At 38.4% G+C, this 15,496-nt stretch overlaps 1 protein-coding gene across 1 annotated transcript; it reads left to right on the forward strand.

Annotated features, from left to right (window-relative positions):
• The first annotated feature begins 13,475 nt into the window (after nt 1-13,475).
• LOC128474166 (gap junction beta-2 protein-like) lies at nt 13,476-14,326 on the forward strand. The gene has a single exon (XM_053456440.1). The coding sequence runs from the start codon at nt 13,494-13,496 to the stop codon at nt 14,238-14,240; it is 747 nt and encodes a 248-aa protein (XP_053312415.1). The 5' UTR covers nt 13,476-13,493; the 3' UTR covers nt 14,241-14,326.
• Nucleotides 14,327-15,496: the final 1,170 nt, after the last annotated feature.

Consider the following 15,496-nt stretch of genomic DNA (forward strand, 5'->3'; position numbering starts at 1 on the left):
AAGGCTTTGACCTAATGGAATTCATAGTCTACAGAAACTGGAATGTCCTATTGTTTAGACCTGTCTGAAGGACCCCTTGACCTTTGTATGCATCGTTCTCCCTTTAATGACTGGTGTTTTATGGGAATGGCATGTGTCTGCGCAGTGCTTTATTTACAGAGAAACTTGATTCTCAGATACATAATCCATTTGTCAACTTCATATCCATAACCACAGTGTACATTGAGATCAGGAGAAAGCTGTGTTAGAACAAATAATACCACCTGTTAAGTCAAGTTGATAAGCAGCTAGGCCTGACAAAAGTTACAAATAAAAACTCAAAACAGAAAAATACAACTAACAATCATGTTGCGATTGCCAAGTCAATAATGTAGCAGTGTTATCCGCTGACCAACAATAGCCCACAGTGCAAATAGATAAAAGGCTGCAGACAAGCAGCAAAGATTGCAATTATTACATATATGCTCAGGTGGTGCCTGACTGTCCAAGAGGGCGATCTGCCCTCCAGTATTGTAGCAGAGGTACTGCAGTCCCCTTCTCAAAAAAATCTGAATCCCACTTGTTGGTCTGTATCCTCCTCCTTCTATGCTCAGGGGATATTGAATCCAACCCTGGACCCATCATTCCAACTCGCTTCCGTATCCGCACATTCCGTACTAACACAAACTACCGCAACACTCCTTTCTCCTGTGCCTTCTGGAATTCACACTCTGTGTGCAACAAACTCACTGCGGTGCATGGCCTTTTATCTTTAACCAACTTCTTGCACTCACTGAAACGTGGTTAACATCCTCTGACTCTACCTCTCTTGCTGCACTCTCTTTTGGTGATGTACACTTTAGCCACACACCTAGCCCTGGAGGTCAGACGGGGAGGGGGTTTTGGAATCCTCCTCTCCCCCTGCTGCAATTTTCAAAGTCTGCCACCAATTCCCTCTCCTTCTCCTATTGTGAATTACACTCTGTCCGTCTCTTCTCTCCAATTGCCATTTGTGGTGCTCTGATCTATTGGCCTCCTTCTTTCAAGCATTTCTTCTTAGTTCTGTCTTGATGTTGACACAGCTCAGTATAACCATATGCTAGCCTCCGTCCTAGATATGATTGCTCCAGGAACTGTGACCCATCATCCACCTCAGCCATGGCATTCCACACAGACCCATCTCCTCCAAAGGTGTTCAAGGACTGCCAAGTGCCTATGTAGGAGGTCTCGTTCACCAGCAAACTTCACTCATTACAAACTCAAGCTCTGTTCCTATACATCAACCCTCCTTGTCTCCAGACAAACCCATTTTATTTAATTAATGTCCTCCCTTTCTCATAACCATAAACATCTGTTCCCCACATTAAACATCTTTCTCTGTCCCTCAGCACATCCCTCACTTTTCCAGTTTCTCAGTCCAAGAGCTTGCCACCTAATTTAAAAACAAAATTGATACCATCATGGATGGCATTTTTCCCACGGTGTCAAAAATATGGTACCTTGACCTCCCTCCTTGCTTCAATCCACCCACAACTGCTTCTGTCCAGTTACCCCTCCCATTTGATGTCCTTCTGTCTTTCCTCTGGTTTATTAGAAATGCCATCATCTCTCCCATTCTAAAGAAACCTTCCCTTAATCCCACGTCCCCCTTCTATAAACCGTTTAGGCTCATGGCATCTCTGACACAGCTCTTTCCTGGTTCAAATCCTCTCTGACCGTACCTTTAGCATCTCTTTTACAAGAATTTGCACCATCTGTTGGTATTCCTCAGGGCTCAGTTCTTCGCCCTTTACTCATCTCCATCTATACTTCTTCACTTGGACAACTCAGATCTTCCTTTGGATTCCAGTACCACCTATACACAGATGACGTCCGGATCCACATCTCCCCTCCCCACCTTTCACCCTCTCTTCTAACACACCTCACAGACTGTCTTTCTGAAATAACATCACGGATGGCATTCCATTACCTGAAGTTCATCATCGCAAAGTCAGAGCTTATGGTTACCTCGCCATCCCCTCAGTCCACAACTTCTGACATCTCTATCACTGTTGACCACTCCACCATCCAACCAACTGATCAAATTTGCTCCCTTGTTGTCAAACTTGACTTGTCACACTGCACTCTCCTTCATCCCTCACATCCAGTCTATCGCAAAATCCCACCACCTTCACCTAAAAAAGATCTCTGAAATCCACCTGTTCCTCACAAAATACTAATCCATTCCTTTATGATATCCCACCTGTATTATTGCAAAAACACTCCTAACCGTTCTCTTCAGTTAATGATCTTCATCTCTCTTCTACCATCATTACTTCTTCCCTCTACCACATTTAGGATTTCACCCTTGCTGTACCCATTCTCTGAAATTCCCTCCCTTGTTCCATCAGACTTTCTCCCTCATACACGACTTTCAAAAGCTCTTTGAAAACTCACAAGAAGCATCCAACCTTTCTTCCTAACACTCTCAGCCAGCATCCTCAGCAATCAAGCCATCAACAACTTTTAAAGATCATCCTGACTCAACCAACTCATCCCATCCAAGTAGTCCTCTCCCATTGTTTCCCCTCAACCAACGACTTCAATGTCAGATCACAAGAGCGGGGTCCTCTTCTTCTTTTGTACCAGTTTGTTATTGTTTGTGATTTTAAAATATTCGACTGATTCTGTTGCAATGTTATGAAAATAAATGTAATGTCGTGACTGCAATATATTAAATTGTAAAACGTAATTGTGTGTAATATTAAGGAAATATTATTTTGCCCAGAGGTTATAATAAAGTAATGGTAAGGGAAATGTAAGTCATTTTTAAGTTTTGAATGAAACGGCGTTACTACTTGTGTGATTAATAGTGTTGTGAAAGGTGTTCTTGCAAGACTTGAATTTCTGCAGATATTAACACGACCAGGGGAAAATCTAATTGATTCTCTTTTCCTTCTTTTCATATCTTTCCTCTTCCTCCTGATGCTTCTTCACAGGAATGGGAGATTCAAAAGAATCAGGGTGTAGCATTGATACATTTGTAGAACCCGACGCTACTAAATTTCATTAATCAAATACGTTGTATCCTGTCATCTTCTTCAGTATGAAACAGAAGTTTAACTTTGTAAGGAACAGCATTGCATGTTTGTAATTTAAACCATATCGCATAAGTGACCATTGACAATTATGGGCTGCACTCATTTTGATGATTGTGGACTTCTGTCAAAGGCCATTTTTTGCATTTTCTTACTTTTTACTTGTAATTCCCAATAATTCCACAGGGCTATGTTTATGACATTGGGTACTAAACATAACATTTACACACTGGCTGGATCATTTCTGTGCTTGTTTCATTGTTTTTGTAGTTCCCTTTTATATTACCAAGTATGTTTTCAGTTGACTTCCTAGGGGGTACTGGCATAAAAGCAGCCATCCCTCCTCAGTTGAATAAGGTGTCTGAAACTCTCCCAGGTAATGGTAATGATCGTTGCTTGTTTTCAGCCATGGTAAAGTGACAGTAGCTAAAGATATATTGGTGTGTATTAAAAACTTTAAACTTTTCCCTATAGGCATAACAGCCATGATCAGAAAATATTATTTAACTCAGGACTGGCGTGGCTCTGTTGGACAGCGGCCCACTGGATATTCCCTGGTGGGCCTGTTGGCCTATCTGGGCCTGCGGTGGGACATATAGTTCACAGCACCAGAAGTGCCAGCTGTTTTCAGCCCCAGTCAATCCATGCAAATTGTATGCCATGGGCTGGCAGCAAGCCTGATCTAACTGTTGCCAGCTTTTTACACCCTACATACTTAGTTTAGCACACCCACAACTTCCTCTGAACTATAAGGAGAGGGGAGAGCAGTCAGGCTACTTATTCTGCAATAGGGAAATGATTAATATAGGCTGTTCACCATTATTATTTTATTTTTAATCAATGCTATTCTAACTTTATTGGGTTAAATTACATTTCCCTCCATAATCATAATTGATAATGAGATTATGTACCATTTTGGGTTTTCTCTTTGGCCAGTCCATGCAAAGTAGTGTCTGGAGGTAAATATTATTTACATATGTCAAAATCTAGGCAATTCATTATGAAAATGTTATGCCATGATGAGAAGCAAAGATTATATTAATCTGCAAAAAACCATTATAAGCCTTTAAAGAGAATGCCCCCTGAACTGAAACTGCTTTCCTAGGGGCACCTGGAACATAAATCCAGTAGCGTCAACAGTACTAATTATCTCTACCAATAATGCTAGCTATAGCCATTGCCCTTACGAAAAATTACTGCAGTTTTTCTGAAGTAATACTGCTATTTTTTTGGACATGAAAAAACTGCAATACTGCACTTTTACTGCAGTTTTACTGCATTTGTACTTCACTGTACTGCAGTTTTACTGCACATTTACCGCACTTTTTTTTTTTATATTGCAAACCTACAGTTGTACTTCAATGTACTGCAGCTTTATTGCATTTGTACTTCCGTACAAAAATAACTGCAGTAAAACTGCAGTACAGTGAAGTACAAATGCAGTAAAACTGCAGTAAAAGTGCAGTATTGCAGTTTTTTCATGTCCAAAAAATAGCAGTATTACTTCAGAAAAACTGCAGTAATTATTTTGTAAGGGTGTCTTGCCCATTAAATTTAGTGGTGTGGTATATTGTTGGTATTTTATACAAAAATGCCAATATTAATATATGTGGGAAAATCAATGACCTGCTTGTCTACCATTTTCTGAAGTGCTATTTTTAACACAATCTTGGGTTGAAGAACCCTGAGAAGTGATAAAATGTCCAAAAATTGCACAAGATGACTTCCCGCATCAGTGTACAGAGTCTTGCTTTTAAAGAGCTGTTTAACACATTTTAATCAATGGGTACATAGAATAGAATCGAAAAAGCTCTGTTCTCTATTAGCGCTATCACTAATTAACTCCCCCTAGTGTTTTGGCTTTTATGTTCTAAATAGGGAATCCCAAACGAGACACTTGTTCATCCTTCATCAAACTCTGGCCTATTTACCAAGATATCCTGTTCACTCTGAATTTACAAGTGTCCGTCGCACATGGCAGTGCTAACCTGCTCTGTCTGTTTGTTTCTATTGTGTTTCGGGACTTTTGGCCAAATACGCAAAGCATTTTGTTCCCTGTTAATCGGTTTAAACAGCCTTGGGACTTTGTTTAAACATCACTTATGGGCTATTGCAAATTTCTCCATGAACACAATGGCAAAGTGGAATAATGCAGTTTAAGTACTTTAAGCCCGGTTTTAGGAGACTTTGTGAGTGTGCTTAAAGATCTGCTATTGTGGAAGCACAAAAGTAATTGTACAATTGTGTTTTACTTGATAAGAAACCTCTTCGATACGGAGTTTTTGTTGTGGAACTACAGAAGGAACAATGCAAGCTTAAGAATACCTATCTACTAACATCTTTATCAAACAAAAGAGGTATCGAGTGTCTGTATCAATTACCTGTGCCTGTGTGCTTTGACATTACCCTGAATGATAACCTGGCTTATTAACAGACATAGACATATTACATGCCCTCACCCATTAGGAAGGATTTTATGTCGCATATGGGAAAGCGTTTAGAATGAAGAGTATGTTTCATAATTTTTATTTTTTTGTGTGTTATATTTGTCCATTTTTTATAATATGCTACACCATATAGTCAACTATACATTGTTGCTCTGAGTCTGTGAGGACGACCAACTGGGGTCTCCCAAAACAATTGAGATACAAGTCCCCCGATTCTTAGTTATGAAACTGCATGTAATTATTAGATATGCATAGGGCCGGCCACAGGTTACACATGGTAAATTCCCAATGAACAATTATGCACCAGTATGTACTTTCTAAGCTTGGTATTTATAGAAATGCAATCATAATTCGATTATTATTTCAGTTAAATGCTCTACAAAAATAAAAGGTAAAACCAGTAAAGAAATTGCTGAAATCCTAGAACTTTGTTTGTGTCTGCCGCAGAAATACACATTTAGAAGACACTCAATATTGCCCAGTTTTAAAGAAGTGTGTGTGATAAGAATGGGTATAAACACGTGTAGATTATGCCATCTGTAAATATTACAGAGTTGCGTGTTTTCACATTCTACTCCCAGTGCCAACCAGAAATGAATATCTTTAGTTGCTGAGAAAATCAATCTCTCTCACGTGAAGAGGCCCTGGCACCAGCGAGGAAGAAAAAGCCAAAGAAACAGAACGGTCTTTGTGCCATTGAGGTAGTTCAAGCACATAATGCTGACCACATCACAAGCTCTGGCTCCTAGATAATAAGGTACAAGCAGAGAAAGAGACACTCGATCACCCTTGGATTCTTCACTGATGGAACAAAAGATAGAATGAACTGATGTCCCAGTCATGTAAAACCCTCAATGGTATCTCAGTAGAGCTCAGGACTTTCTGGAACAAAAAAATGACCTAACAATTAGTTCTATTTGAGACCCAAAACACAGGATATCGATACTGAAGCCTGATACTATATTACTATTAAATAACTGAGGTGGTATGTTATGTTCAGATGGAAGAAATACACACATATATATATATATATATATATATATATATATATATATATATAGCCTATGCTTTTTTGTTAGACCCATCTATGACATCATACCCCAGCACTCTGTGTCTTAAAGGCACGCCACATATTTTAGTGCAGTCTATGGAATGGCAATCATCCCCTTGGTTTTGCTGCAGCCCCCCTGGACCTACTGTCCTAGGCTGACAAAAAACTTATATATCTTTAGAAAATTTGCCAAACTAACCTGCAAACTCAAAACCCCAATTAATCCATCAAAGGCCACGCCAGTTGCGTATTTCCATGAATTAGTGGTATTAACAGTGACGTATCCCATTTAATGAAGGGCTGATCCCTTCTCGCATCCCTCATTGTACCAAGACACAGAACACAAAATACACTATATCCTATCTTAAGTCAGGCATAAGTTTCTGAATATGTTTCATATTTCATGAATCCCACTCACTAATATACTAAGCAGATAACCCGTCTGACATTTTATTTTTGTTTTCATCAACATGCGCTCAATGAGGACTGGTGCAGTTATTGTGAGGTTAGCAGGGGAACGTGCAGCGCATGCCATGTTCAATCTAGAGAATGCCCATCCCCGAGGGCAGATCATAAGGAAACAAGAAATAAGTGAAAGGCATCATCAAGCGTTAAGGTAAAAGTAATGAAATCATGAAGTAGCATGAAGAGACCTGCTGGATGCATTTTTTTCATGTGGGTAGATTTATGATTATTGCTCCTGTGAAAAACTCACCAAAATAATTTAAAAAATTAAAATACACAAAATAGTTAACTATTTACACTCCAGAAGAGTGCATTATTTTTCAGAAAAAGAGGGTTATTTTGGAATGTTTAACAAATTCCTTTAAACACTTTGTATCTTCTAATTAAAATTGTATAAAATAATGAAAAAAATATATTATTATTATTATTAAATTCTATAGCGCCATCATATTTGCAGCACTGTACAGTAGTTTATTTTATATTAGACATGCACAAGGAGTTTGTTATCACATTAATGGCATTTTTTTGGTGCAAAACTACCATCTTGCATGTAATTGTTGAAAAAATATAACAACACAAACAAGAGTAGAGATTTCAGACTCCTTGAAGGATGTGTTTTGAGTCATTTAGATCCAAAGCAGGGTGCATTCATGGGGCGGAGGTCCTCAGCACACCCATAAGGTGCCAGCATTGGGTGCTGTTTATTTAAATAGAGGTCAGGTATTGCGATTGATAAACTTAGCAAACAGAAAAAATAGAATCCAATCAAAGTTCATTAAGAATTAGTGAGATAGTGGCAAAATGCTTACCTATATAATACTACTACTTATGGAAGAAATACTTGCAGCATGCCAAGAAAATGGTATAATTTCCACTAATTTTCTGGGTAAATGGTGTTTCATTGATGTTACATGTCTAGCCCTGATGGTTCAAACTGTATAAAAGAAATGCTGAATTCAATCCCCCACTAGAACGAATTCTTCTATGTTGTCTGATTATGAGGACTAAAACCCCCATGCTCTCTGGGGATGCTGAGATTTGCAGTCCAAAACCCCAGGATATTGTCATATTCTAGAAACAAAATAGAGGTCTGTAGAAGAGATTTATTAACCATAACTGGTGCAACACTGCTAAACATCTTCCAATTAGCAGAAAGAATTCTGATTACTGAGCAGATTTGGTTTGATAAACGTGGAGCATCCACTTTGCTCCAGATGTTCCTTAATAAATTGTGTTCTTCATAACAAGAGCATCCATTTCACAGACACACAAATGTGCAGAACTTATACATGATATACATGATAGATGCTTACTGGAGATACAGAAACAGCTATAGTCTCATAAGTCTAATAAATCACCTTCCCCACAGTACCAGAACCTTGACCTTCCTTCTCCTATTTATTCCTATAGAATAGCCAGGAAAGTATAGGTGGGGAGAACAAATCTGTCCCGTTGGGTGTAAACGCTTGCCTGGATGATGATGATGATAATGATATTAATAATAGTAATAATTAATTTAGAGTACATTTAAAAAGAAATCCTGCCAAATAGAGAAATGCACTGATTACACCCCCCCCACACATCTTAGTTAAATGATGCTGGGAGGAGTTGTTGTTGGGGGGGTGTGGTTTGGTTAGCAGGGCGGTTACTTAAAGGTTTACCTGAGTTCCGAAGCACGTTGAGTATCCGCAGCGAGTGGAGCGAACGGGCTACCTGCGGGACATAGAGGGATTTAGAATCCCAGCGGATCCGGTGCCGAGTCCTTCTGTGCTCTAGAATTCCAGCAGGTGGGTGCCGAGTCCTCTTACAGGCGAGCGGGACTTTTCGCTGATGTACTTATTGCGTTCGATGCGTGTTGTATTATTATTTAACTAGACGTGCCAATGTTCTGAATCACAGTTCGCTTATGTTAATAAAACGATTTTAGCCTTCAAAACAAAAGGAAGTGACCAGGCGTAAATAGTATGTTAATAGATACATGTAGAGGTTACAAAACAATGAGACGTGTGTGCATATATATTTTAATTACGGAGGGGAAGGATGAAGGAGAGCTTCTTGTTCCTGGTTTAACAATCTCAGGATATGGACTCAAAGAAGGTAAAATCTCTTTTTTCGATGGGTTTCGGAGAATTTACTATTAATCTGGTTTGTTGTGAGCAACTCTATAGAACTTAATGAAAGGAGAGTAGCTTGTTCTTTCTCACTCCTCCTCTGTCTGTCACCGCAGCTTTCACCCCTCCTTCCTCCAAACTTTTACCCCTTTACTGTGTCTCCGCTCATCACACTTTATGAATGAGTGAACAGATGAGATTTATGTTTACTGCTGCCTTCTTAGCTGGAATATTTGTGATCGGAACATTATATGATGTCAAATGTTATATACAATGTATAAGGTCACCTTGAGATATGAGGCTGTATAATACATATTTCAATTATTCTATCCATTTAACACTATTCTGCGTTAACTACCATGTGGCAGACTGGATAGAGCGTTTGAAACTTTTGTTGACAGTGCACACCAGTAACAATGAAATAACTTGTTACTGTATTGAATGGAAACACCAGTTAGCAGCGGTCATAAAGTTACATTGAAACTCTAGATAGACTAGGAGAAGGAAGAAAACCCCTAGAACTCCAGTGGTTACATTAAAAAGGCAAGTGTTTTTCAGTATATTTCCACTGCATGCACCCTGATCCTAATACATGCCCCAACAGTACCACAGTACTTATTAATATTTCTGAGACACACCTCAGTGCCAGGTTCAAAGACACTTTGCTAGCCAAGTTTTTTTATTATGCTTTTTATTTTTATTTTTTTGAGGGGTTCATTCTCTGTTTTGATTGAAAATAGTTTGGAGTTTTAGAAAGTGTTTTGGACTAAGCTGTGCATAGTCTGTGATATCAGTACTTTACAAGTGATAAATATTCTCATATCTACTGCTAGCAGGTTATGGTTTCATGTCAAGGACCTTGTAAGGTGTAGAGTGGTGACGGCAGGTGTGTTGAAAGGACAATATATGAGTTCCAGGAATTAGCAGCCTTTAGATACTTCATATATTGTGTACTACAGCTGCCATAATGGCCAGAATCCTTAGTGATGACCCTCAATAGTTAACTGCCCCATTTGGGTCATTGTTGTAGGTAGAACTGTAGTAGTTACCAATGTCTTTTTATTCCTTCATAAATTTATTGACTCATTGTCCTCTTCTGTTTTTTTACACATGTCCTGAACTAAAGACATTGTATATATTTCAAATATTTCTATGCATAATGTTATATATATATTGTAAGCTTGCGAGCCGGGCTCTCTCCACCTAATGTATCGGTTTGTCTTAGTCTGTCAATTCTCATCTTGTCATACCCCTTGAACTTATGTATTGTATTAAGCGCTGCGTAAATTGTTGGCGCTATATAAATAAAAGATAATAATAATAATAATAATAATAATAATATATGAATTTGTAGTGTAAAATGTTTTTATATTTAAAACATACTTGGTAAATGCCTGCTTTCATAGCATGAAAACTATACGACTCAGTATATCACCTATTTTACATTCTCCTAGTAGTATGTCTAATAATTTGAGGGATGTCTGTCATTCCAGCCATTGTAAAGTCTAATTCCCATAATGAAAGATCTTTTAGTGTGAGGCAGCTGGAGTTTAGGGTGAAGTATGGCAGATACTAACCCGTCAATCGATTTTTGTAGATACAGCCATTCAATAAACACTCATGCATTACACATAGTGGGGAGAGGTCGTGAATTACTACAGAAAGTTTACTTTTGCATCATGAAACTCCTACAGCACTGCTTCCTTGAAACAGGTCAGGGTTAAACCAGGGCTGCCTTCTAAACATATATCATATGGTGTTCATTTACCCTGGTATTTGAGGGACTGAGTGATAAGTCCATTGATGATGTAGTATGCAGTGTAGTGATAAGTTCATTGATGATATAGTATATGTGATGCCAGAGTAAGTCAGCCTCTGATAACTTACCCACTATGGCCCACAACTTCCATCATTAAGAAGTGAAACAGCTGGTAGTAGCATAGTATGAGTTCACTCCAGTTACCCAGGATGATGGGATGGCTATTCACTAAAACCAATTTATTAGTTACCGAGTTACCAGCTAAGCATCAGTGTCCTTTGCTCCCTACTACTCTGCTGACCTCAATGTAAAGCTCGCTGAAGAGTACCCAAGTCCAGCTCCAGAACCTAATCCTCAATATCCTAGGTATGGTCCAAACCTTACAATGCCTGGCAGAAGCTCCAATATGAGCGAGGCCGCTGAGACTTAGGGCTTGAGTTTAGTCGGATGAGATAAACTGAGATTTATACAGTAACTAAAATGTACCACTTCGCTAATAAATCACCTAAAGTGCCATAAATAGCCCATAGGGATACTGAGAATTTTCAGCAAACCTATAGTTTGAGGAGCTGAATCAGAACTGGACATTCTTGTTGTAGTTTTAACTTTTCTTTGAATTGCTGTGTGACCTGTTAGGCCAGCATTAACTCTTTAAGGTGTCAAAGGTGGGTGTACTTGTGGCCTCCTCTTCCAGCTAACCTTTACTACCATTTAACATGCAGTAAACTATAAATTGGCCGATCTTTGTATACCCTGCTACACCACCCCTAATAAATAATAGTATTGTATTATTTTGTTCTTATGAGAAGCACACCCAACAACTCACTACCCTCTTGTCCCCAGTAATTGTTTACAATTATATGACTGATCGTTCTTGCAGACAAGCTGGTTTTTCATCCTAGCATTATACTGGCTGGATCCTGTTGCGTAATATCTAATCATCCTTCTTTAATGCTCACATGTATGTATTAATTTATTCATTGCCAAATACATCAAAATATGATGTCCCTGGACATTATGTACTTGGGGACATCAACATAAATATGACTGCCTACTGGCCGAACATATGCGAGGAATTAACATCTAAAGTGTGGTCACGGTTGTTGCACTTGTTAATTTTTAAAACATTTTTGGTGGCCCCAAATGTGGCTAATATTTAGAAAACAGGAATATCTTTCATGCATGGGTGGCCAAAAAGTCCAGAACTGACCAACATGCATTCAACATGAGAAAAAAATGTGATTAGGGCCCTGCTCAAGAGTTCACGATCTTGAGATCAAAATCTAAATAAATGAATTTAGTTATTATTATTTATGATTTTATATAGCGCCATCATATTCCTTAGCACTGCACGGTGGGATGATGCTAAAAGTGTATTCTGGGAACAATTTGCGATTAAGAGGGAAACCATTCATTGAAACCATTGCAAGATAATTGTGTGAAAGTCTTAATTCTATTGAGTTGTTTCCCTCGGTTTTATTAAAGTCATATCAGCTTGGAGCAATCCAGTAACTGCCTCCGCTGTTGTAAAATGAGAATTCCACTGAACATTGATTTGTGAAACTTTGCCATCAATAAAACTTTGGACCTAATTCTTAGGCAAACTGCACAGATCATCATCTCTTAGTTGTGTTTTTTCACCCTGGTTGATCTTTGTGGCTAGTATCTGTAGGTGATTGGCAGATTGACAAACCCAGACCTATTGACTTGCTGTATGTTAATCTGCCCCCCCCTTTTAAAGGGGTTGAAACTTCCAATGGCATAGGAAGACAATTGAGAAATTTACTAAAAACATGGCACCCTCCAGGGGGAATTACATTTACAAATTGTTACCATTATTATCAGAAACCTGACTTGAATACTTTCAGACATGTTATTTCCTTTTGGTGTGAGGAGAGCAGGTAGGCATGTGAATCACAGACATGTATTACTGAGGATATGAAAAAAGAGATCGTTCCAGAGATAAAATTGATATGTCACCTATGTTAATAATATGTTTTCACACTCATTTTACAAACGGGAAAGAAAAGAATTTGACAAACTCTGAGATCATGGATAATACTATAAAGAACGAAAACCATGAAACTATAGCGCTCCCTAGTGTTTGTTCAAGGGAACAGAACCCGACATTTAGACTAACTTATAAAGCATAAATATATCGGCTCAGTAGCCATCATCACATTTTTTCACTGCACCCTGTACTATCTGTACTATTGCTTAGGCAATTTTTTTTATAGTACACAATTTGGCAATATAAGTTACTTCAAAACATTGGACTTTTTATTTTTAAACAACAGTTTTCGTTTTTTTATTGAATCTTAAAGAATGTACAATTCTCTTAGATTTACAAGTAATAAAACGCCTACCTGTCCTTTTAGTCTAAAATACAACAGAAAAATAGTAATATGAAGATTTATTTTGGAAAATAATATGATGTGCCGATTAAATATTTAAAACTTCAAGTGTATGTAACTGTCTATAAATGAGTATTTATTGTGTATGTCTATAATGAGTTTTCATTGGTTAAAATAGTCCATTCTAGTAATTTTAAATGTCGTAATCTAAAATATATATATTTTTTTCCTCCCCCAGAAATTTGACAGCATGGATTGGGGAACACTTCATTCACTTATCGGAGGTGTCAACAGACATTCAACAAGCATTGGCAAAATTTGGCTCTCTGTACTCTTCATATTCCGCATAATGATACTGGTGGTGGCGGCAGAAAGTGTCTGGGGCGATGAACAGGCTGATTTCACCTGCAACACCTTACAGCCTGGGTGCAAGAATGTCTGCTACGACCATCACTTCCCAATCTCTCACATTAGGCTTTGGTGTCTTCAGCTTATTTTTGTTGCCACACCAGCCCTCCTAGTTGCCATGCACGTAGCCTACCTAAAACACGAGGAAAAGAAGCAACTGCAGAAAAAGGGAAACTGCAATGAGAAAGACCTTGAAGAGGTAAAGCAAAGGAAAGTTAGAATAGTGGGAACCCTGTGGTGGACCTATGCCACCAGCATTTTCTTTAGAGTCATGTTTGAGGCTGCCTTTATGTACATGTTCTACTTTTTGTACTCTGGATTCCACATGCCACGCCTGGTCAAATGTGACAACTGGCCTTGTCCCAACGTTGTAGACTGTTTTATTTCCAGGCCCACTGAAAAAACAGTGTTTACTATTTTCATGATCATAGTATCTGGTATCTGTATGGTCCTAAATGTGGCAGAATTATGCTATCTGATCATCCTAGCATCTCTCAGAAGATCAAGGAAACAAGCTAGGAAGCATTTAAACAACATCTCGGGCAAGGAGGAGAAACAGAACATGCTGAATGAACAGAAAGAACAGTGATCCAGACAACTGACTCATCTGGAATTACTTGCAATTGATTTGGGAACACAACTGCCATTTATGAAACTGGAATAATTATCAGAAAAGGTTTTTGGTTTTTTTTCTCTTTTACTTTAGTTTTGAGGCACTACATCAAGAACATAGGCGTATAAACCCTCAATGTGATGCTTCCTTAGAAAAAGATGTTTCTTTTCTATCTGCGATCATCTCAGAATCAAAGGGAAAGCAATGGTGTTTTGCCATTAGAGTTTAACAAAAGTCCACAAGATGGACAACATGCTAAATGTATGAGAAGATGTGCTAGAATTAACTTGACTGACAATCAATAGTATTTTATGGTTTATTGTGTTTTTGTTATTTATGTTCCAAAAGAAGACTTGACGCTGGGTCCTTGTATGAATAATAAAACCAGCAACAGGTTTGGAAAGTTAGTGATATTATTTGTATGTAAACACTGCCACTTTCATGAAAAATGATTCCTGTGCAATGAGTGAAGGTGTAGGGTTAGATGGGTGAACTATGCAGTGTCCACAGATGCCACATAAGGACATTTTAGGGAGATTTACAAAGTGGTGAGCGGTTGGAGACAATTTTGCATTTGCATTGTTTGGAGGGGTAGAGGTGGCTGTTTGGGAGAAGGGCAACTTTAACCATGCTAATATGGTAGCCAAAGAAGCCCAGAAGCAGCCAGCCAACATGTCAAAGATGAATGATTAGTGTTTGTGGAGTTCCTCTCACCATAGGTACCACTTGGGGTCTGATTTTCCTCCCAGGCACATTATAGATTTGTGAGCCACGGGGAATACTTGTGATGCTCTTGTTGCACATCTGGTCTGCTCTATGGAATATCCAGCATCAGTGGTTGTCCTGACAATAACATGGACGTTGTTGTCTGAGTTTTCAAACGCCAACCTTTCACCATTCAGTAAATCTACCCTAATGCTTATGTTTTCACTGACAATCTGTCAATACACAAACTCTACATTACGAATAGATGGTTTAAAAACCATCAGTTTTCATTTTGTGGTTAAATATGATGGAATGCAGCCACAGTGATGCATTTAAAGGGAACCTATATCTAAAGGTTTATACTCCTTGAAACAATATGTAGCATTTGGCAATATATGTGAAGATTCCACAGATATTTTCCCAAAAAATTTGTAAGAGCATTTTTAACTTTTTAACTTTTTTTTTTTTTTTGCCACCTGAGTGCAAATATAATAAACCTGAGTAGATGGAAAGCAATAACATAATAC

The sequence above is a fragment of the Spea bombifrons genome, chromosome 2 (genome assembly GCF_027358695.1).
Source record: "Spea bombifrons isolate aSpeBom1 chromosome 2, aSpeBom1.2.pri, whole genome shotgun sequence".
Classification (NCBI taxonomy): domain Eukaryota; kingdom Metazoa; phylum Chordata; class Amphibia; order Anura; family Pelobatidae; genus Spea; species Spea bombifrons.